Raw genomic sequence first — 23,684 nt, forward strand, 5'->3', positions numbered from 1 at the left:
TACTGTACAACTAATTATAAAATCTTGGTGTCACCATGTGCTGGTAACAGTAACTGGCCTGATTTCTTCTTCAGAGCAGAGCAGATGGAGGAAGAAAAAAAGATGCTGGTAAACAAAAAGCATCATAAGGAGGTTTTGAGTACAAGGTGTGTGTGTGTGGACGGGGGGTGGGGGGAATAGGCGTGTAGTGAATAGTGTCTTTATCCACCCCACGTTATATCAGGCCTCCGTTGGTCACTGACGGGAAGCAGATAAGGTTTCACTCTGGCTGGAGTTGGATAATTGGACATTTATGGAGAGATAGGAGAGCCCAGGGCCCAGGAGCCATGAAACAGAGCTAATCTAGACTCCACATCAGTAAATTGTCTGTGAAAGAGCACATCAGGAGTTCTGACAAGATAAGGCAGGCTTTCTTCAAAGGTGGAGCTGGACCAAAGTGACATGAAAACTCTAGAACCCTGAGCGTTTGGTGCTGAGACTTCTACACATCACACGAGGCGCACGCTGAAATGTACTTTTCGTATAGCAGCGGTGTCACCTTGTCATCCAAATTGGGTCACGCAGACTTGTAATTCCTACACAATGAGGACACTTTTGACAACTTTATAACTAGACAGCTCTTAAGAATCAGAACTTGTGGCAAGTCTGTGTACTATTGTTCAACTTCAAATGTTCCACCCATAATAATCTGCGATTGACAGCGCTTAGAGTTTGAAACATTTAAATCCTCCTGGAGGAGTGTGCCTTGCTCTCGGTCCACCATGATTAGTTTCCTCCCTTTGATGTTTTCCCAGGAAACTGCTGCCTACGGAGCAGGTGCATACTGAGCAGGTGGGCTCTTACGTACGAGCCTTGAGAGTTTGGAGCTGGAGTAAACCATACTTCACACTATTTTAGGTAAGTGGGAAAAAAAAGCGACCTTCCTGAACATGTTTTCATAGTTATGTTTAAATATTTTCTGCATATCAAAGATTGCGTCTCTCAAAGTTTTGTCAAGATCCCAAATAGTATTGCTTGAGCGGTTTACTATTTATTTTCTTTTTGCTGAGCTGCAGATCCAAACTCTGTTCAGGCCCGACTGATTACTTGCACACAGACACTGAAACAGGCAATTAATTTGGTGGGGGAGAGGCTAGTCTTAATTGGGCATAAGTGGGATTTTGCCTGGCTGTGTGCAACAGAAAATGACAGACTGTGTGTATGAGAATAAAGACCATCTGGTCCCACAGGAGCTGAGAGAGATGCAAGACAAATGGAAAGAGAAACAAAAGAGAACCTGTGTGGGTAAGGACCTCATTCCCTCTCTTTCCCACTATCTCGCTCTTTCTTTCTCTCTCACACATACACACATATACACACACACACACAGAGAATAGAGGAATCAGCATCTCTTGGTCATATATCATTTGCCCATGTAACAGCCTAGAGGGAGATGCTTACCGGGTGAAGAAACAGAAGTCTCTCATGCGTGGCCTATTCATGTTTTTATATTATAATCGATATTGAAAATAGTAACATTATGCTTGCGGGCAGGCACAGGAATAAAGAGCGGTAAGCTCGTAAAGCTCGGCCATCAGCAGGACAAATTGATCTGACATGTTATATTATTCATGTAGGGTGTTGGTGGTGGGACTTGGAAGGAGCAACAGTGAGAGAGAAACAACGGATGAGACAGAAAAGAGCAAACGGTGAGTAAAGGAGTCAGCTAGTGGACATCCTCTCCTCTCGCAGGGTCTCCTCTCTTTGCATGACAGCACTGCTCAGTGAGCTCACTAATGTAAATGAGCACATGACATTTCCATTGGTTTACAGAAAACCCATAACACAGTGATTAATTTCACTTATTCATACAGCAGTTTAAATACGCCAAACTCCCTTGCGCTACAAAACACAAACATGCCCACTCATACGCACGCACAAGCAAAGAAATAACTATGATATCCTGTCTGGTTAATTGTATAAAAGATAACAAAATGATTTTATTACATGTTCATAATTTGACGGACATCACAACATACTTGCATGATTGCTCTGATATGAATGTTGCCCACACCATAATTAGGCATAATATACCCAGTACGAAACTATATAAAACAAACATGCTTGCAGATACAGGGGGAGGTGGGGGGGTCAATTCAATTCAATTCTGAAGCGTATTATCATTTTCAGAATTTATTTCTTTTTTTGTTGTTTACATCAAATAGAACAAACATACATTGGCACATGCAAAGTGAACACTTTGTGGTGCTTTTCATTACCATCCAAATCCAATTGAACAAAGACTGGATATCTATTTTTGTACTCCAAACATGAAAATACTCTCAAATATTTACAAAAAAAAAAAAAAAAAAAACATACTTACAATGCCCATCACTCTGACATAATAATAATAATCATCTGGGACTGATTTGAGTTGGTTTCAGTAAAACAAAGTATACTCTATGTGGCAGAGCTTGCTGTTCAAGGTAATTAAATCAACTGCAAGAAAAAGAGGCACAGAAGAAAATCACTGAAACAATACAAAACAAAAAATCTGATAATGGGAACCCCAAGAGAATATGGCTTTATGACATTTCAAAAGAAAATATCTTGAAAGCAGATCCACTGTCCTTTTTATTTTGCGGTATGTCCTCGTTCACAGTGACCCCTTTTAGCAGGCAAGTTGTTCTCGGTCAGAGAGAAAAGGGGCCACAACACAAGTTTAAAACCTACAGTTTGGTTGGTTATGCCAACCCAGCCACACTGGCCTACAGCTGTGCTAGTCTCTGTCAGTACTCATGTATCATGTCTGGATGAAGGTTGGATGCTATCCACAGTCCTGGAGTGCATAGGTACTGCAGGTGGTGCTGTGATGCCTGCGCTCGCCCTCCTGTCTCTCTTTCTCTGTTCCTCTAGAGCTGCCCTCCCTTTTCAAATCACAGATAAAAGGACAAACAGCATTCATTTTCAGCAGATCAGATCCTGAGGTTGTTGTAACTCACATATGTTTTCTTGGTTGCTTGACCTGAGAACAGAGTAAAACAAGATTAGGATTTACTTTGAGGACTGCTTAAAACAAAAGAGGCAAATGCATCTTAAACCAACTGCTTTTGGAAACTCGTCCTACTGTGCATTCTTGCCACCAGATGTGTGCAATCAGTTGCAATATTTTCTGGCCTAGTGTATAATTTCAACTCACAATGCCCCCGCGTACAGCCTTAGTTTCTATTTTCAGATGTTGACTAGTGATAAAAAACACAAACGCCACACAAGTGAGCACCGAACAAATGCTAGGGCATGCAATGTGATCCCAGCCTGGATTGCCATGGAAACCTATCAGAATGTGGCTGAGTGCCTAGGTGCTGTGTGTGTTTGTGTGTGTCCTTCTGTGTATCTATCATTGTGAGAACCAATTGGAGGTTCAAACCTTCAGAGTGAAGGCATTTCTGGCTCGTCATGACTTCTGTAAAAGGCTGTTTTAGGGTGGGCATTGTTGTGGTGGTTAACATGAAGTCAAATGTGAATGGAGTCAGTGAACCAACATCAAGGATGTGTGTGTTGTCCTTTCTGTGCGGAGAAGAAGGACCATGTACATTTTCTTAATCACAGACATTGCTATAAATTGTCATTCTGTTGCTTTAATCTTGCTATAGCGACCAGCTCCAATGAGCTATGCAATTAAAGTTGCACCATTTCTTTACAGCTGCACTTTGTAGTCTTGGCCAGCAAGTAATGATGAATAAAACATAAGTAAACGTAGAACAGATTATTGCTTTTAACCACATCTTCAGGAAGATCAGTTTTTCGTGTGCGTGTGTGTTGTGTCGTGTCATCTGGGATCTAGATCTCTTCCTACGCTATCATCTAATTTTTAATATGGATAGCTTATTATTCATCTCATCTCATCTCAACTTTTCTTATATTTTGTTCTGCGGTTTTTGTTAGGTTCAGTTTTCTTCCCACAGTACTCATTGTTCATGAAATGAAATTGATCTGAAAAGTCATCCACACATGCCCGTTTTGATTGATCTATATTTGAAACAAAAAAAAACAGTACAGGATAGTGAAGCATTTCATCATCTCTGATTTGCAAAGTCTTTTAGAGGCGTAATCATGAAGATATTACACCGTATCAATACCAATGTAAAACTGCAGAACTGCTAATGCTCTTAATGCTATAAATCACTCTGAGTCATCTCATACAGGCCTGATGGGCCCTGAAAGGGAGGTATTTGGCGCTCTGATGGTTACAGGACTTGACGGACAGTCTCCAGGGATGGTCGAGGCACAGTTCAGGTTTCGGAGCGGTCATGCACATAAATTCGCCATTAATAAATGTCACTTCTTCTGCCGCTAAAAAAGAAGGGCAAGAGGAGAGAGGGTGCTCGGAGGTGAGACGAGGTGTGAAGATATTCATGTAGGAGAGACAGAAGGTGAGAGACACACAGAGCAAATGACACGGCACACTTTTGGGAGGGCCTCGCAGAGACCACATGTCCTGCTTGGGGACTTTTGATGTGCGGCTGCGACAGATGTTAAGGCTTCACTCTCAATGCAGAGTGAATTAGCTCATTGAGCCACATGTGTGACTGGGAAGGATTTGTTCCCCATCCCCTGATACAATTGCATCAGCTATCTGATTTATATGTGAGTAACTCACACATTCAGTCACACACAGATACACACATTGAAAACCACACGCTCACAGTTGTACACATACACACATACACAAAGCTTATTCATCTCCTGACAGATGAGTGTGACAACTGTTTGGGGTTTTGGAGAAACTCCCAGGAAAATCTGTCATCTCGTAGGCATAATTCAAAGAGGGGTTGAGGGGCTGGTGCACCTGTGGGTGCCATGATCGCTCTGTGTGATTAGATGCGTTGCGGGAGAGGAGGCCTTTGGAGACTGTGATGTGTGATTTGCATGAGCTGTCAATCCTCTCTGTCTTCATCCTGACAACTAGAGACGAGCAAAGAGCTTCCATGGCAACGATGGTCTAAATTCCACTTTAAAAAAAAATCCAAAACCCTTTTGAGATTTGTTGTTTCTCACCCCAGACAAAACGCTCTATCACCTAACTGTGGAAGTATGTAGGCTTCCCCACTCACGTACTAATATCCAGTATTATCTTTGCTAACAGGATCACACTTGCTGTTTCAGATGAAGGGTGGTATGAGTAACACACAGTCACAGAGACAGATTATCTCTTTCCATTCCTGGCGACAAAGCCCTGCTTCTTCAAATCTCTTGACAGAGCAAGTCCCCCCCGCCCCCACCCCCCCATCTTCTTTCATGCTCACTGCTGTGCACTTGAGCTAAAGGTCTAACCATTTATCAGGAACCCGAGATAACTGGGTCCATTCTATAGGACATTATGCATACTTTTTACCCAAGTAGCCACCCAATTAAATTGCTGGAATGGGACTTTCTAGTACAAGAAAGGAAATATGAGAAAGACTAGAAAGACATTTCATTCGCCCCTTTTTGGGAAAATAAGATTTAAAACCTAGAAACCTCCAAAGCACAGATGTTAATAGATCTCAACTCCTGGCTCTCTGTGGTCTGTATAACATCCTGATTTGTATATAAGTTTTATTAACTCATTGTAGACTAAATGGACAGACTGAGCATGAATGTGTTAATAGATTTTATGATGGCCATTTTGAGACAAACGCTGGTGCATAGATTGGCATAGAAAAGCATTCATGTTGTGTTTTACAAATTACTTAATATTGCATTCTGGGCTTTAAAGCAGTAGATTACATTGAATAAACATGAAATGTGGTCTAATGTAAAGTTAAAGTGCTCGGTTCTTGGTGCATACGTATGAGGCTTTGTGATTCTCTCACCGGGCTACTTACTCATGGGGTCAGCAGCAGGGTTCTCACACAGCTCAGTCTTAGCCTCTCCATTGGGCCTCTCGTTGGGCTTCTGGGACAGACGTGATGACATTGTGGCAGCTGTGACCACAGCCTTGAAGCTACGCTTCCTCTTCTGTACGTTCATCTCAGGGTGGAAGATAATGATGTACACCTTGGGCATGTAGAGCATGCCCAGTGCTACTGAGGCACTGAGGTTCATGGAGATGGTCAGGGTGGTTGTCTGAATGTATAGCTGGAAGAAAGCACAGACAGGTAAAAAATTATTTTAATACAGACTAGAATAGCAATCGAAAAAAAAAAAACAGTTCTATGAAGCGGATAAATTAGTCACTTTAAAACCTTGTCAAGACAAATAAGAGGCAAGACAGCTACGATGGCTTAACATCTATGGCCAATTACAGAACAGTCACACTGTTGAGCACAGGAAGAGGCAAAACCTAATAATAACCATCGCCTGATAACAGAATATGAGCATCCAGCGAATAAAGTTCATTACTCGTACTTTTTTCATTCCTGGAGTGTAGAGAAGCTCCTCTAAAAAGGGCCCACGTCATTAGATGGTTGTTTGACTAATTTAATACACAACCTGATAATTCTATTCAATAGCAAAATTGTCTCTCTTTTATAATCTAACAATATTATCAGATACGTACAGTAGGTGGTGTGGATATTTGCTATGTGTAGATGTGGGGAAAAGAGCAGTCATGCGTACGGTAACATATTCCAGCAGCATTTATTAAAGCCTGACCTGCAGCTACTCCGTCAAGTCCAAGTCAGTTCAAGCGTATTAATGACAATAGGAGAAGCATCCCCATGACTTTGTCAAAATGTCCTCACATGGCCTCCTTTCTACCAGTCCGTCCACTCGGAACCTTGACTAGACTGATAGAATCTGCTGTCCGTGAAATGTTGCAGTCACCTTTCCTTTCCCCTCATATCAGAACCTTTATCTTACCACTCAAGCATTCATTAGACCAATCTACAGCCGCGGAGCTACTTCTTCCTCCACTAACAATTCCTGTTAGCCCCCCGCAATTCAATGTAAATTCCTCTTCAAATAGAGCATGGACCAAGAACACTGCATCTCGCTGCAGGTTCACATTTGTTTTTCTGCAGCTTTGCACGCAGTGGAGTGCAGCCTGTGAAAGGCTCTCACTGCATTAAGTGGTAAAATCATTCACAAGATTTCCATTCATGTGAGCCCAACACACATAAGCTTTAAACGTTTTCTCCTTAACATTCATTTTCAGAGGCAACATAACACCCTTCACATGTGGTAATTACAAGCCTACATAACCCAGATCACGCTAACATTTAGGTTAACACAGTTATTTCATCAAAAGGTGGTGATTTCATTAAGAGGTAGTGAAGACAGTAATTCAGCACTCAAGAGCCTCTTTTTATTTAAGGAGGAGAGAATCGCTTCAAGAGGGGACATCATTGTTTCAAGAGCAGATCACCAAAGCCCTCTCATTAACGTACTGCTCTTGAAAGCATCGGATGTCAGTTGTATGCTGCCAGCCACTGGTAATGTGAACGGGGAGAGGATACATTTGTAAACACATTAGCCACCACAGTGTATCTGCAGAGCAGCGAAATGCTCACTGAATCAGTGAGAGGAAGAAATGAAATGTCGCGATTTGCACATAGTTTTTCGTGGTAAATAGCACAACTAATGGTTATATATTTCATACAAGATACTTATTTACATGGCAGTCATGCCTTTGTCATCCAATCTCCACCAATCATTCAGATGCCTGATACCATCAACATGCCAATACACTCAGCTGCCTCTTTCTCTCTCCATCCCCTCCCGTTTCTGTGTGTGTGTGGAGCAGCATCAGACGCAGTGATCTGGCCATGCATAAATAACTGTATGAATATCACAATGCTCTCGGTGCCCTCTGTTCTGAATCGCTTCAAGCCAGGGGAGAACGGAAATGTTGTGCTTTCTCTCACGTCTGAGCTGTGAATTTACAGTGTTTGTCATTAGATAGATATATATTGGGGCGACAGATCAAAGCATTGCGAGGAGTACACATGGCGTCGAACATAATCACCAGAGAATCTCCGCCCTGTGCTGCGTTTCCATGTTTGGTTGTTGGTAACCTGTCTGGTATCCATAGCAACACTACAGTTTGGTGCGAGCAACTAAACACGGTTGGAATAAGCTTTTAATGAGCTTCTGATACCTTAGACGCTGCAATGCTGACCCTATCAGAACTGATTTATTGACCATGCAGAATAGTTGATTCGGGAGCAGGCGCACAATGAGTATTAGGTGCTTACTCATACTCATCACACACAAGAAAAACACACACACACACACACACACACACACACACACCATAACAAATCCTTTTTCTTACGGCCTCTAATCACACCGAGACAGGGTTTTTCATTGTGCCTCTCGATGAGCTTGACCCAAATTCATAGCCCCTCTCACCCACCACTTGAATGTTTAGCTTGTCAAAGAACATTCATAATTAATTCCTATTGCTTTAACATAAATAAATACATGAAGTCATTTTCACAACTGCTTGGCAACTCTCTATTTTTAGCCACATTAATGATTTATTAACGTCCTCGTCAAGAATCAAATCAAACGGTTGCTTTTGAGTTCGACATCTCATTGACAAGCCAAATGCCAACATCCAGCCACAACAAGCGCCATGTCTTCCATTTAAACAAATAGCTGTTGAGGGTAATCCTCATAATTATACCCACTAGGGATATACTTACTTCAAAGGCAATTTAGTTGGGTATGGTTGAGTACTATAAATGCACACAGCAATAAGGACTTGATTCAGTAAGTGACGATTAGGATTCTCTCTGCCCTGTTAGAGAATGACTTCAATAATGGATCCAGGGGATTTGCGGTCTCCTCTCAACTACCTGGATGTGTCTCTTGTTGTTTTGGGTGGCCTACTTTCTAGCCGGGCTCATGTCATGAATAACTCTCTGGCTTTGTGCCGCAAAGTCCTATTCCACATTGGAGACACTGCTTTCTGTGTGGACGGTCTTCCCACTCATTTTGACTCTGTGCAGGAGGTCCCAATTTCTGGGTTTCAAGATAAAGAGGTTGTGACACATACTGTATAAGCCACTCTGCATTGGTTAGAGCAGGTTATTAATAGTCAAAACAATCGGAGGATGGCGCTATTCCTTGACAAGATGTTTTTGTAATAAGTTGTTAACATCTGTCTGATGATATATTGCTAACTAAGGCCTGTAGTCAAGCGTCTCAAAGTTGGAAATCAGAACAGGCACATCTTGGGCCAACCTTTTAGCACTAAAGGTAAATGTGCATTATATTTTTTTTTACTTAAATAACTCAGGCAATATTTAGGAGAGGAGAGATGTTTTGGTAATGCTTGATGACAATGAGCTTAGAAAAAAAAGATACCATTTTAACAAAACCAGCATTTTTTGTTACTTTCTGCAGAAATAGCTGTCCTCACAACCTTAGGCTTTTGTGTGGCTTTGATCGCTCAAATCAAACTTTAAAAATATCTTCATGAGGCAAGGTAATATATAATACGGGGTCTTATATGTTATTTATTATTTATTTTTTCAAATTATAGCAGAGCTACAATAATTGAGAGATGTGTTTACGGTTCATTTCCTAAGACTGGGTTGCATTACAGAAATATATTTTCTCCCAACTGTAAAGAACATAAAGTGGAAGATTTGTGTTCTCAGTGGAGAGACATGCCACAGCCCACAGAGGGTTTCCAACATCATTGCTGAACAATAGATGCAGATTGTGTGTGGCATGTTTTGTAAAAAGATGTGGTTGGATAGGGCTGATATGATAATTTCACGCAGCTGAGTCAAATTTCCTGCTACTGTAATTTGCATACTTTTTAAAAAAGCCAAACAGGTGTTTACTTAAAACCAGCTAAGTAAATGGTGTTTAGGTTAATATCATTATGGGATTTATGCTATTTATTTATTTTGGCATCATCTTTTTGCAAACATTACTATGGCAATTAACCTTGTCTAATACTCCAAACTGCAAGTGCAATACGTTATAATCATTTCTACTTTGGGACTCTTGGAGTGATGTAAAACCGCAACATCAACCACTTCAGCTCTTCATCCTAAGGCTGGGCGTTAATCCAATATGATAATTAATAATTTTTTATGGAATGGTATCTTGATTTTATCATATATTGATATATCGTGATATACAATTACATTGTCTAAATTGATAATTACAAGCACATACTAACTCAAATTTCTCAGAAAATCTGATGGGAAATATTTTCAGGGTATATCATTTGAAGATTGCGTTTTGTTATTTTTACATCAAATTATTTGTGTGCATGCATGTAAACATAGTCAGTGTATAGTTGGAAAAAGCATTTCTTTCTCTATAATTTCACTTGAAACTTCTTCTGAAAGTTCTTAATAAAGGACAGTACTTTTTATTTGTCAAGTATTTCATTCACACAGGAGTATAAAAACACAGGCTTTAACATGTGTTTTTGAAAATGAAAATGAAATTACCAGAAAACATGCTGTATTGTGATATATAGTCATCGAGAGAGGAAATGATCTATATCAGCATTTAAGATTTTGGCCATATTGCCAAGCCATATCATGAAAGATGTTAAACATCTCTTTTCAAAGTTCCATTTTTCTTTCCATTACACTTGACCAATTTTACCTTTTGCCTGCAGTCTGCACAGGGTTTCAAGCATAAAATAACTGATAGGCAGGAGAATTTCACATATTTTTTGAAAGACATCTCTGCAGTAAGTGTCAAGTACCAATCCTGTCAAGTGCAGTTGTTTTTCGAGAGAGAGAGACAGGAGGATTAGAAGTTGCAATTTTCATTTTACTTTCTGAAAGCGGGATGGGAGAGTTTTTGCCAAGTATAGTTAGTCATTACTAATGATACGTGGCAGCACAGTCTCTCTTGTGTGAAGGCTTGTGGGTACAGGATATATCTTACAAGAGCCTAAGTGGTTTCCATACACGTTTTGAGGTATGTTAGTTTTCATGACATGAAGTTCTCCTTTAATCGTGACTGAATCTTGTGGGTGTTTCACTAGAAAGTTTCTATCTAGACCGTTAAACTTTAAGAAACATTCTGTTTTGTGGTCAAAGAGTTACGGAATAAGAGGCTTCTTGTGTTCAGTGACAGCATCACTTAAATGTTTTTGCTAGTTCCTTTACTCAAAAAAATTGCAGACAGTTTTTGTGACTTTGGCGCTATTTTGTACATTTCTAAGTCATCTAGTTTGTTCAAATGGTCTATTCAAACAGTGGCTTGCAGGCCTGGGGCCTCATGTATAAACATTGTGTACGCACAAAAAGCTTTTGTACGCCGGTCTCGGTGTGATTTATAAAAATTAACTTGATGTGAGAATGTGCGGGCCGTCACACAATCTTTTGAGCAGACGTGAGAATGGGCGGGCCCTCGGCAAAGTCTTGTCTGGCTCTGTAACTTGGCGAATTCTAAGTGAAAAGTGCCGACACTCACCAATGTTACAAAATAAAGTTTCCACTTCACTTACTGGCATACGTCTGTGACGTTGTCTATGAAAAAACATAATTATATGCGCTGATACTCCATAAAAGTTTGATCATTTATGTGGATAATGTTTCACATCTTTCACACTATTAACTGTTTAATTCGCAGGCTACTTAACCTCTGTTAAACATGAGGACGGGAAATGAATGAAAATCTACTTATAAAATACTTTCAGTCATCCTCTGTACTTCCCATAGATGAAATATCTTACTCACTGTGCAACAAAAAGATCGGCACTATAAAAATGCAATAGTGTCTGTGAGTCTGTAGTTGGCTGAGGCTCAGACATCCATTGCGCACAGGATGCGGGACGCACAAATCCATCTCCCCAGGAACAAACGGTATGTCGGGTGGGCAAACTCATGTGATGCGTAATTGATCCCGTGGATGATTTGTAGGCTATTAAGTGAACAAGGTTTACCCGGTCCACCAAACACTGGGCCTTAATTCTGCACATATTTCTGTTACTGTAGTCCTATTTACTATTTCATTATTTCATCCATGTGTGGCGCAGCAGATCCGTGCGCACTGTCACCTGCCATGGAGACGCTGGCCTCACTAACCTCTCCTCTGAATCGGATCTCCCTCGCGCTGGATTCAGTTTTACTTAGCATACTAACACTTAGAAAATAAATGGCATTATATCAGTGAGTTCATACTGCTTATTGTGCGTAATTTGGACTGACACTGATAACCCGTTGTGATTGGACAAACAATGATGTTGGGGGCGCATTTATAGTAATTTCCATATTAATTTATGGGAGGAGGCAAGGCGGGGTTGTCGCTCGTTCATGTGCGCTCAATTTCACGTTGATTGTGATGTATAAAGGAAAGGTGCGCAGGATCTGGCATACGCCCGGTTTTATACATGTAAATATTTCTGTGCGTAGGTACTTTTCAAGTTTTGGCCGTATGCCATCTTCTGGTATGAAAGCTGCACAGTCTTTTATACACGAGGCCCCTGGAGTTTGTTTCAAAAGTCAGTTGATCTCCAGACCTGAGGACAGCTGAATTTGGATGCTGGTGACTCTCACACAGTCATTAACTTGGGACTGTTGAGTAATTGACTGAGCAAGTGCACAGGAGAAGGGGGATGCTCTGTGATCTTTTGTCACCGTTTTTGCATGGCTTCCCTCAACATGAGACCAAATGGGCCAAACAGAGGGGAGGGGGAGGGAGTCACAGGTGTGGAAAATAAGGGCATCTCAATGGTGTTGAGTTAAAACCATTCCACTGAGTGCACAGTCACAACTTCTGCTCCACTACTATACAACATAAGGTCACACAGCCATCTGAAATGTGTTTTTCTTAAATGTTTTGGATATTGCAAAACCTGGGCTGATTATTCAAATCTGCATGAGTGTTTAGCCACATCTGCACTTAAAAACACAACAGTTCATGGTACTTATAAAGTGAGGATATAGCCATGCATCACATTGGATCCCATTTAGCCTCCCAGTTCATTCACATGCACGCACACACACGGAATGTGTGTTCATACTGAAAACGTTAAGGCCTCCTCCAGACACGTTTTAAAGTATGTAAAAAATACTCTGCTATGATTAATATTTTGTTTAACTTGATTTTCCGACATACAAAGTAAAAAAAATAAACTCTTAAAAGTGGCTAGAAGCACATCTGCTCTTTCTCATTCATTGAGAAATTCTGTAAATGGTCTCGCACCCCATCCATCACCTTTGCTTGCCCTAGGTTGACAAGTAAAAGAGCAGTGTGCATCAAAATGGCTAAAAACATTGGAGAGATTCATGTTTGAGCCTGACGCCGGGTCCAGACCATTGACATATATAAAATGGACCAATAGATCCCGTTGCTCTGGACGGAGACCAGTGAAGGATTGAATTAGAAGCACTTTCCCGGTGATAGCTGAGCGTTACTGCGCAGCCTCCAACTGAGCTCGAAGACGTAGATGTGACGTGAGCAACCTGTCTGAAAGTTGTAAGTCTTCTGGTAGCTGTGCCAAGAGAAATCTCAATCATTCCCAATCTTGCACACTGAGAGCGTAGGTATATGTAAGGAGATAACATAGGCACAGGCTAATTATTGCTAACTAAAATGCTAGTTAACATTAGTAATTAAACTTAAACAGCTAATGTGAGTCAAAAGCCTGCGAGCTTCTCCTGTACTGTACGGTAATTTCTCTACTGTGCGACAGTAAGTCGCGTGGTTATGACACAATCGTTAGCCTATTTTTACAAAAACGTCTGCTACGGAGCCATAACGTGAGGTACAAGGTAATGGAGCCTTTTATACATTGTTGTGTTTCTTTAGAAATAAACAATGGACAACTAGAGTCTTTAAACGCTTCAGATGTAAAGTTATTCGCTGTCAAAGTGGCGCCAAAATGAATGGCAGTCAATGGAATGCTAACGGGAGGTCAAAATGGCGCAATAGGTGCTACGCATTCCAAGGAGAAGCTTACCCCCTTGGTTCAGACAGGAGGGGGAAGTGCCATGAAAAACCAGGAAGCGCTGTCCGCTTCCTTTTGGCACCCATGCTAACCAAATGGGCTGTTTAGACAGAACGGGCCGCGGGGCAGATCAGGAGGCAGATGCGGCCAGCTCCCGATCTGCAGTGATAGTTTCAGCGCCCTGTCTGAGCCCTGCGATAGTCAGATCCAGATTTAGATGAGGAGTCTGTTGTGCACCAAAAATGACATATCAGAATGGTAAGTGTAGTTAGCAACAAGTGACAACTCCGCTCTGCACCTGAGGTTTCAGGTTTTTTTTCCACCTGCATTTGTATATTAGACAGCGATTGGCTTTCAAATCTGTGACATACCAAAATCTAGCTTGCTCTGGGTACATTTCTCATATTCTCAGATTTCAGGGAAGTGCACAGACATCTCCTCCTTTAGTCGAGGAATGTGAAAACACCTCTCTAGTGACGAACTTTGCCAGTATACAGTATATTTGTCAGTATAGTCAAGGTCAGACATTTTATGGGACATAAACATTAAGAAAAACATTTTGAGGGGATCTTTAAGATTAAGTAAGGTAAAATAATGGATGGGATGGCTTCACTTTACCTTAACTACACTGCAGCTTCTGCAAAGGATGTTATCAAGACATGCAAAGGCACTTCTCACTTGCAGTGGCAAGGGAGTAAGCAGAAATGCTCCCAAGAAGGCCATTACACCAGGATGCTGTGGTGTGAACTGGAGGTGAGTGTAAGGCAGGAGCTGACGTTAAGGGGTTGACTGCATAAAGGGGAAAGATAAACACATTACTGCCTCACTAGTCGCCGCGAGTAACATAATGAACTCCTAATTGCTGCTGAGGGTGTAATTCATCTATGAAATCAGCAGCAAATTGAGATGAGGAAAATCAGTTTCTGATCCATCTCATGTGGTAGCTTAGCAGGAAGGATGTGCCTCTCAAAAGGTTAGGAGTAACACTTTCCTGTCAGCATTGATATTCTGTCAGTGGAAAACTTCCCCTTCTGCTCTGTCTCATGCACACGGCCTGCCAAGCAGAATGCGCAGCCCTTGAGTCCAGCCGACGAATGCATCTGTATTCTGCCCAGTGCTGGCCAGATAAGCAATGACTAGGGCGTCAGGTCAAAATGTCGTATTCTCAATCAACTCCAGTGGCAGCCAATGTCAAATGCTTTGTTGAGTAGAGCGCAGCTGTCAAGGGATGGAATGTGTTGAATCAAACTTCTATTCACCCAACATTTCTCCCTGCCCTCCTCCAGCCCCCCCCCCTCCTCCTCTATTTTCTCCACCTGCTCAACCTGCTTGTCTCCCTTTCCAAAATAAGGCATAATAGTACATGTTGAGCCCAAGGCGTGAGAGCTAAGATAATGGCATCTGGAGCTGCCGGCACCCCCGTCCCTATCACTCCTCAGGCTTTTCAGGATTTGGTTACTTAACATCAACACCTCCTCCGCCTTCCTATGCCTATTTTTGTCCGTGGTGGTCCTAGTGTGGGTTTCCATGCATATCAAAGCCATGTGAATGTGAAATCAAAAGAAAATGAACCCATAACTTATACAGTCACTAAATGTATGTGTGTGTGTGTGTGTGTGTGCTCCCTTTATGTACTGTTTCTGTTTTCATTTTGTGTTTGTACAAATAGGCATGTGTGCGTGTGTTTGGACAAGATAAAAACAGGGCAGAAGGAATGAAAGGGAAATTTGTAAGAGGAGGGAGAGAGACAAAGAGAACGGTTGTGACAAAGAGAGAGAGAAAGCAAAAGAGAAAGAAATGACTCACCTTCTCTGCTGACTGGGCTGTGCCAAAGAAAATTGGGATGAAGGCCAGCCAGACTATGCAAGTGGTGTACATAGTGAAGCCAATGGGCTTGGCTTCATTGAAGTCTTCTGGTACATCCCTTGTCTTGATGGCGTAGATGGTGCAGGTCACCATCAACAGGATGCTGTAGCCCAACGAGCAGATTATCTGTAGGTCTGTGATGTCACACTTCAGCACGCCACGGGCCAGCATGGGGTTAATGGTTTTCTGCTCATCGTAGTCGACGATGGTGTTCGGAGGGTCCACGGCGAACCACACCAGCACGCCCAACAGCTGCACACAGATCAGACTGGAAGTGATGGCAATCTGGGAGGTGGGACTGATGAAGCGCGGGGCTGTGACTGTCTGCTTGCCCTGCTCGAAGATCCGATAGATACGGTTGGTCTTGGTGAGCAGCGCGGCGTAGCTGATGCACATGCCCAGGCCCAGGAAGATCCGCCTGAAAGCGCACACGGCTACGTCAGGTTTGGCAATCATGAGGAAGGTTATGATGTAACACAGAAAGATGCCAGTTAGCAGCACGTAGCTCAGCTCTCGGCCCGACGCCCGCACAATGGGTGTGTCATTGTAGCGTACGAAGGTCGCCATGACAAAGATGGTGGCAATGATACCGAGCATGGCCAGGAAGACGGGGATAATTGCCCAAGGGGAGTGCCACTCCAGCTTGACAATGGGGATGGGCTGACAGGCGGTCCTGTTAGGGTTGGGCCTCATGTTGTAGGCACACAGTCTGCAGGAAGTCTCGTCGTACTGGTACTGGTAGCCATCACAAAGCTCACAGTGCCAGCAGCACGGCATGCCCTTTACTCTCTTCTTCCTCTCTCCAGTTTTGCAGGGCAGACTGCACACAGAGATAGGGACCTCCTGCTCCCCATCTGGCCATTGAAGCTCCTCCAGCTGGTAGAGAGATTACACACAGCACAGGAAGATAGGGTCAGCAACGGAGCGATAAGCCTGAGTTACCGCTGAATGTGAAAAACCATGTGGATCGTGAAAAGTACCTGAATTTTGTGCATGACTCAATATTCATAAGTGGCCACTAATTACTATAATATGCTTCTCAGGAAGTTACCTTCTTTCTAAAAACGAATGCAATCTTTGCAAACAGATGAAGAAATGTAAACAAAGTCGAAAAACAATTGACCCAATACAGTACGTCTTTCTTGCCACTTTCTGAGAGGGATTGTTTTTTTCTAATACTTGAAAGTAATTGAAATCACCATGGCAACAGAGCTTACCTTTGTTCAGTGAAATAAAAATAAAGAAATATGAAATGCAAAAGACATTATGTTTTAATACAGAAGGCAGTGAGGTATAAAACATGTGATGATAAGGAAGGAAAATGGGATTTTGGGATTGCAAAATGCCTCTTTTAGAGCTTTTTTACTATTTGTCATCAAAATGAAAAGTGGGGCGCCTGGGTAGCTCACCTGGTAGAGCGTGCGCCCAAATATAGAGGTTCACTCCTCGAAGCAGCGGCCGCAGGTTCGACTCCGACCTACGGCCCTTTGCTGCGTGTCATTCCCCCTCTCTCCCTTTTCATGTCTTCAGCTGTCCTATAAAAATAAAGGCCTAAAATGCCCAAAAAAATTATCTTTAAAAAAAAAAAAAAAGAGACGTGCAGTATACAGACACACTGACGAACTATCTAAAACTCCAATCCAAAAAGGCCCTGAGGTGTTTTATGGTTTAAACTCAAACTATAATCTCAATGTACAAGTTGGGCTTAAAAAAGCCATGAAGAAATGGAATTTTTTAGGGCTCTACCATATTTTGTTAGGGTGTTAAATACGCTTTCATAATACTCTGAGCAATTCTTTTGATTTATTATAAAAGTGTACTGATCCAGGGCTTTAAAAGACCTAGAAGATTAAAGATTCTTCAACATGGTAGTTTCACAGCAATATACGGTATGATCAAAGTAAACAAAATAAATCAGTTGGAGTTCAATAAAAAAAAAAAAAAACATAGCAAACTACATATTCTAGTGATATGATGGTTACAAGATTTTAATTGCCTTCTAAAACTGTTCAAATGACAGATTTAAAAAGGTGATTTGAGACAATGAGTGTGAAACTGACAGAATGACATAGCGTAAAACTATATTGGAAATGAATAGGATTAATTTCAGGGACCTTTTTTGTAATGAGCATTATTTCCTCAATGTGAACGATACCTGAATTTTAACTTTGATAAAATACTGTTATAAAACGATGCCTCAATAGTAACAACATTCAAACAGTGCTGGTACAGAAAAAAATCCCTGAGCAAATACACATTTATAATAATGTTAATAGTAATTAACAATATTATTACAATTCTTAAATGTTTTCCCTACCTTGTAGGCCTATTCTTTTTGTTATTATTTTTTTTTCTTCTCTCTCTTATGTTTATAGCCATGGTTGTTTCGATACTATTGAATGTATAGTAAACGTATCGTAACAACACTTTGACAACCTTAATACACAGTCCTGCCAATGGTTTCACACTATTGCACTGATCTACAGGTGGCAGTAAGGTGCCAAGAAACACAGCAACGTGCCAAGCAAGGCAGGGAAGAAGAAGACTGCAGGATTTGAAATACTTAATTGGCTTTGCAAATGTTTTACAAGTAAGGACACGTTGTTAGACCTCAAGGATACACAAAAAGCATTTTAGTGAGTAACACTTAATATAAACATAACTTTTTTTTGTTTACAAGAAAATTCCACAGGAAACTTTTAAAGGAATTTTGGGAAATACACATACTCGTTTTCCTGCTGAGAGTTACATGAAATGATTGATACCACTCTCATGTCTGTCTGTTTAAAGGTATAGTGGAGGATTTTTCCGAATTTTAGAAAAGAACCGCCCTCTGTACTTTTTGAAAAAATGCACATGCACAACACAACCATAGACAGTTTTTTTTTTTTTTTTTTTTTTTTTTTTTGCAAAACTTTACAAAACAAGTTATACATTTTCTGAACAATATGGCATCATATACATAACTAAACAATTTACCAGGGAACATCATAAATCTTTGATAAAAAAAGAAGATAAATATCAGTAAAATAAAATATAAAAATAAAAGATATGTATATATAGAATCGAGATGGGCACTTAATACATGATGAGAAAAAAAATAGATATAAACATAGAAAACAATATAATGGCAATATGATGAGGAATCAAGGCTATAGATCACATTTCCTTGAAAAATTCTTGCAGTAGATCAGTTATATAAATAGTTTTCTTATTATTAATAATTTGGATAGACTCAAAAAAGTTCCGGAATTCAATTCTGAAGTGAGCAAAAGCTGGTCGAGATTTAGAAAATTTTGCTTTATGGATATGAAATTTACCTTGTAGAATCAAAAGGTTGACAATTCTGTGTATTGTTTTGTTTTTGTTGTCATAATTAAAAATAACATCTTTTGCTTCCAATTTAATTTCATGGTTCTGTTGAATATTTAAATAGTTTTCAACTTTTTTCCAGAACACCACAGAATATTGACACTCCCAGAATAGATGTATAATAGTTTCTTCTTCAATTTTACAAAATTCACATTTATTATCCACAGCCACAAATCTTGAAACAAATTTGTTTGTGGGATAAATATTATGCAGTATTTTAAAATGTAATTCTTTCATTTTATTGGGGATAACAAATTTATACGGTAGAAGCAATGTTGATTCCCATTGAATGTTAGAATATAAAGAGTTCCAAACAAATTTCCCCCTTGGAACCATAGACTGTTAATATTAATGGACAGAGCATGTGTGACGTCACCCATTGGTTTGTGGAGAGCTGATATGAGTCGTCGAGTTTGCGTTTATGGGCGCAGCCATCGTGGTTGCGGATGTGACGTTTTTAGACGAGAAGGAGGAGTGAGGGAGGAGCCGTAGACAGTTGGGCGGTATCTGACTGTATTTTAATTTTTTTTGAGTTAGCAACGCTGCTTACACCCTTCGTTACGTTACACACGTTCACTGGTAATCTGGATGCAACTTCTGCTGAAAGCTAGCATACATAATTCAAGGTAAGATTTAGCTTTGCTAGGTTTTTAATATATCTTTGTCCCATAGTCATATAAGAGGAATCACATTGTAAAGTAAATGTATCTGACGTTACCATGTAAATTGTCTGTAACGTTAGCTAGCCACTTATGGTAAAACATGCTAACATTAATTTTCTGCAAATTGAAGTTTAGCTACGTTTTCCTAATTTAAACGTAGTGTCAGCGAAATGCAAAACGGTGATTGTCAATGCTTATTATTATCTAACGCTAACTATTAGCAAATGTTTAACCAGGTTTCTTAGAACGTTTGGCTAACTGTAATAACCATAAAGCACCAATAAAGTCTTGCAACTGTTAGCAAGTATCATCAGTCTATGGTTGGCGCATTTAGCCTTTACATGCTTTTAAGAGCTAACGTTAGCAGAAATAAGATCATTTAACTGAGTTACACTAAAGAACAATACACTGTTGTTAATTCATCTGTATTCTCCTAGATAATTAATAAAGTACATTTACATGCTAGTGTGTATATATATTTAACTATGAGGGGCTCAAATGGAAATTGATGACTCTTTTTCTTTCTTTCAGAAATAGGAGTGTGGAGAGCAACGATGGCATGTGCACCCAACCCAATGCCTCAGAATTAAGTATTAGTTACTTTTCTTTTTCCACTGTGCATTACAGACAACCAACAGACTGTCACACTATGCTCACTGTAATTGTAAATGCAGCTTTTATTTCTTTACCCAGGCATTTGGACTTGACTGAACAGTGTTGCACAAGTGCTTTAAGCTTTATATGTTAAGCTATATTTTTATATTGTGGTTTGTAATGTCAACCATTTCTACTGTAATTAACAATGTGACACTAGTGATTCAACTACCTCTTTTTATTATGCAGAATTCACTTGTGACAGTGAAGTTTGCCTTTACCTTGACCCACAGCAGTGATTTATGTGTGGAATACACTGGATTGTAAAAGGTGAACTACATTATTTAATTCATCACTTTAAACATAATGTTAAAAATATTGCCAGTGTTTGTGGTTTATGTAGTTTTTGAAGTTAATGCCCATTTCAATGTGAAATAAAGGTCTTTCTAAAGCTACATTTGTTGTTTTTCTGAAGTAAGTATAGGAACATACAGTATTGTAGTCATACAAGACATTGGTAATTTGATAGAATTTGTAATTGATTAAAAGTGTCTGTTTGGGCTTTAATCAACATAAATGATTTCTTAAATGTTACCATACTTACTTGAATGTAGACAAAGGATCAGCAAAATGTAGTTTGTGCTTTTTTTTGTGTGTCTTTATGTACTTGTCAATTTTAATCACCATGAAAACACTTCACCAAAATCCTTTTAGATTAATTTATATATTTGAATATATTTCAAATACGTAGTCAAGTGTTTAGTAGGTAATTGAAAATGCACTAGGTGCTGTTTAATCTGTGTAGGGTTATTGTAAATTCATTATAACAAAAGTATGATCACAAATTGCAAAAAAAAAAATGTCAGTGTCAGTGTATTGGCCGTGCAGTGGCTGCTTGTGCTTTGTCTTCAATCGTGTGTTGAACATGATCGAAGAATGCTCCCACGTCAGAGCGGCCAAAGCGTCAAACAGCTTCCCCGGACTTTTTGACAAGCGTCCTCGACAGGGCGGCCAGAGCTTCTTTGCAGCTCAAGTCGGCGGCGGTGCGTACGTACAGTTATGCATACCTACTGTATACGACTGTAACGTTAAATATATATTTGAATCCGTTTATACGGTCTGCATAATGTTAGCCCGCTAGCTTGGTTAGCAAGGTGCAATCTAGCTAGCAAACTGATATTAATTGGGATACTAACATTCGCTAACGAAAAACAGTATTTAAAAAAATGTAACGTTACTTACCAGAAAAACTGAACTGCCGACTCCTTTGAGTGTCTTGTCGTCCAACCGAACGCTGAACAAGATATTATTAGGCAACCAAAGTGTCACAGTGACTACGAAGAAAGCTGGTCAAACTCCAAAATGAAGTTGACGTGCCTTGGATAAGCTTTGCTAAACCTCTTGTCATGATTGACAGGCCGCGAACTGTCAATCACATCATAGCCACGCCCTAAAACACCCTCTGCTTTATCACCGATTTTAAAATCAACGAGACCATAATTCAAAAAATGAACATCATTCTGTGTGACTTAAAACTAGCGATTGAGACCATAAACTCATTATGAAAAGGTTTACTGAGGTAATAAATCAAGTGAGAAGTGGGTCACTTTCTCATAGACTTCTACAGAAACCGACCTCCTTTTGCAACGGCACGTGTCTCCCCCTGCTGGAATTCAGATAGAATGCAGCTTTAAGGCACTTCCGCATTTGCAGCACTTTGCGAAACCGGATGGGCTGTCCACTAATAATATACAGTCTATGTGCGCAACACTCTGCCTGCTCCCGAAAGGGAACGCCTATTAAACGTGTGCACGAGAGTGCACTGTTTACAAGTTGCTGTTGGCATGGCTCATACAAGCCTACTTTCCAAAAGAAGATTTGCACTTTTTCACAAATTGAGATGTTTACCGTGTGTGCGCGGTGCGTGACTTGTGCCAGGGCTAGCATCACTAATCATAGCTTACATCAACTTTTACTAGCAGTGATTTTAAATGGATTTCTCCAAATAGCATGCCAAACTTTACCTGTGGAGTAAAAACTTCACGACTGAAGCATCAGTGGGAAGCCCAACCTGTGCTTTTAGCGCACGCCAGCGTGTGAAATATTCTCCCAAAAGCTTCAATGCTTCAATGAATGGCTGAAACCGTAGCTCAAGCTCACCACACATATACACCTGAAAGGGACGTGCACGTACAACGGCCTTACGTAAACATATCACCAGAATGATTGACAACTAGGAGGACCAATAGTCTTGATGATCCACCCGGAAAAAGAAAATCCTCCACTATACCTTTAATATGAAGCTATTGAGCAGCCAGTTACCTCAACTTAGCTCATTTTTGCACTTCAGTGCTTTTTGAGGATCTGGTAGGCCGATTCTTTGTTAAACTAAGCTTGGTCATATTTAGCGTACAGCCACGAGAGTGGCATCAATCTTCTCATCTAACTCTCGGCAAAAAAGGGAATAGACATATTCCCCAACATGTCAAAATATCCCTTTAAAAATTGACAATTTTTCTTCATTGCTCATCTTTTAATTTCTGTGGTGTGAAATGGAATTTAAACCGATGTGAGCACATAAAACATTCTCACAAACTAACCACTAACACTGTGCTCACATAACTCATGTTACTCTGTAACATAAACGTCAGCCGATAAAAATCTCCACTAGGTACAAATATCATACAACAGGACTCCAGCTAAGGATACTAAAAGCATTACCTCCTCCAAATGTGGCAACTGCCAATAATTACACACACACACACACACACACACACACACACACACACACACACACACACACACACACACACACACATTACAAATGTGTTGTTTCTGTGTGGTGTCTGGATAGATTATCATCTGCCATTTATCTGGGGGCATGAAGGTGCCATTTGTTATTTGGACAATGAATGGTGCTCTCCTGAAAACTTCCCGATTACACACAGTGTGAAAACAGTAATGAGACCAACAGCTCTGTTTCTATGGAGACCAGAAGCAAGACACTTTGGACTCATACGGCTGCCATAGTTTTCATTTGGGTTTTTTCTTTTGTTGTTAATTTTACAATTTTAATTTCTGTGAGCTGGAACAGCATTATGACATTGATTATTGAAAAATCTATCAGGATGCTGATTCCAGGATAACCTAGGTTACTCCTTATGTGTTACTCAATGAAGTGATAGCCATTGCATTGGAATATAATTGCATTGTAACAGCATTTAGTTTGTAACCACACTAAAACAAAATGAAGCGCAAATCTCCAGCAACATCCCCCCTGTGCCATCCACTCCATTCAGTTGAGTTTCATTCTTGTGAACCAGAGCCATTATGCAAATGTTAACTCATCAGTA

The 23,684-nt window shown here is 40.4% G+C and overlaps 1 protein-coding gene across 1 annotated transcript in view; it reads right to left on the bottom strand.

The window, feature by feature from the left end:
- Positions 1-2,347: 2,347 nt before the first annotated feature.
- The window catches only part of LOC114558515 (metabotropic glutamate receptor 7), a 45,657-nt gene continuing 24,320 nt past the window's right edge, over positions 2,348-23,684 (bottom strand). The window contains exons 8-10 of the mRNA XM_028582574.1: positions 15,644-16,579; positions 5,847-6,099; positions 2,348-2,906 (exon numbers count right to left, since the gene is read on the bottom strand). Coding sequence (XP_028438375.1) covers positions 2,776-2,906; positions 5,847-6,099; positions 15,644-16,579 — 1,320 coding nt within the window. The 3' untranslated portion in view covers positions 2,348-2,775. The remainder of the gene's footprint in view (positions 2,907-5,846; positions 6,100-15,643; positions 16,580-23,684) is intronic.

The sequence above is a fragment of the Perca flavescens genome, chromosome 7 (assembly GCF_004354835.1).
Source record: "Perca flavescens isolate YP-PL-M2 chromosome 7, PFLA_1.0, whole genome shotgun sequence".
In the NCBI taxonomy this organism is placed as follows: Eukaryota; Metazoa; Chordata; class Actinopteri; order Perciformes; family Percidae; genus Perca; species Perca flavescens.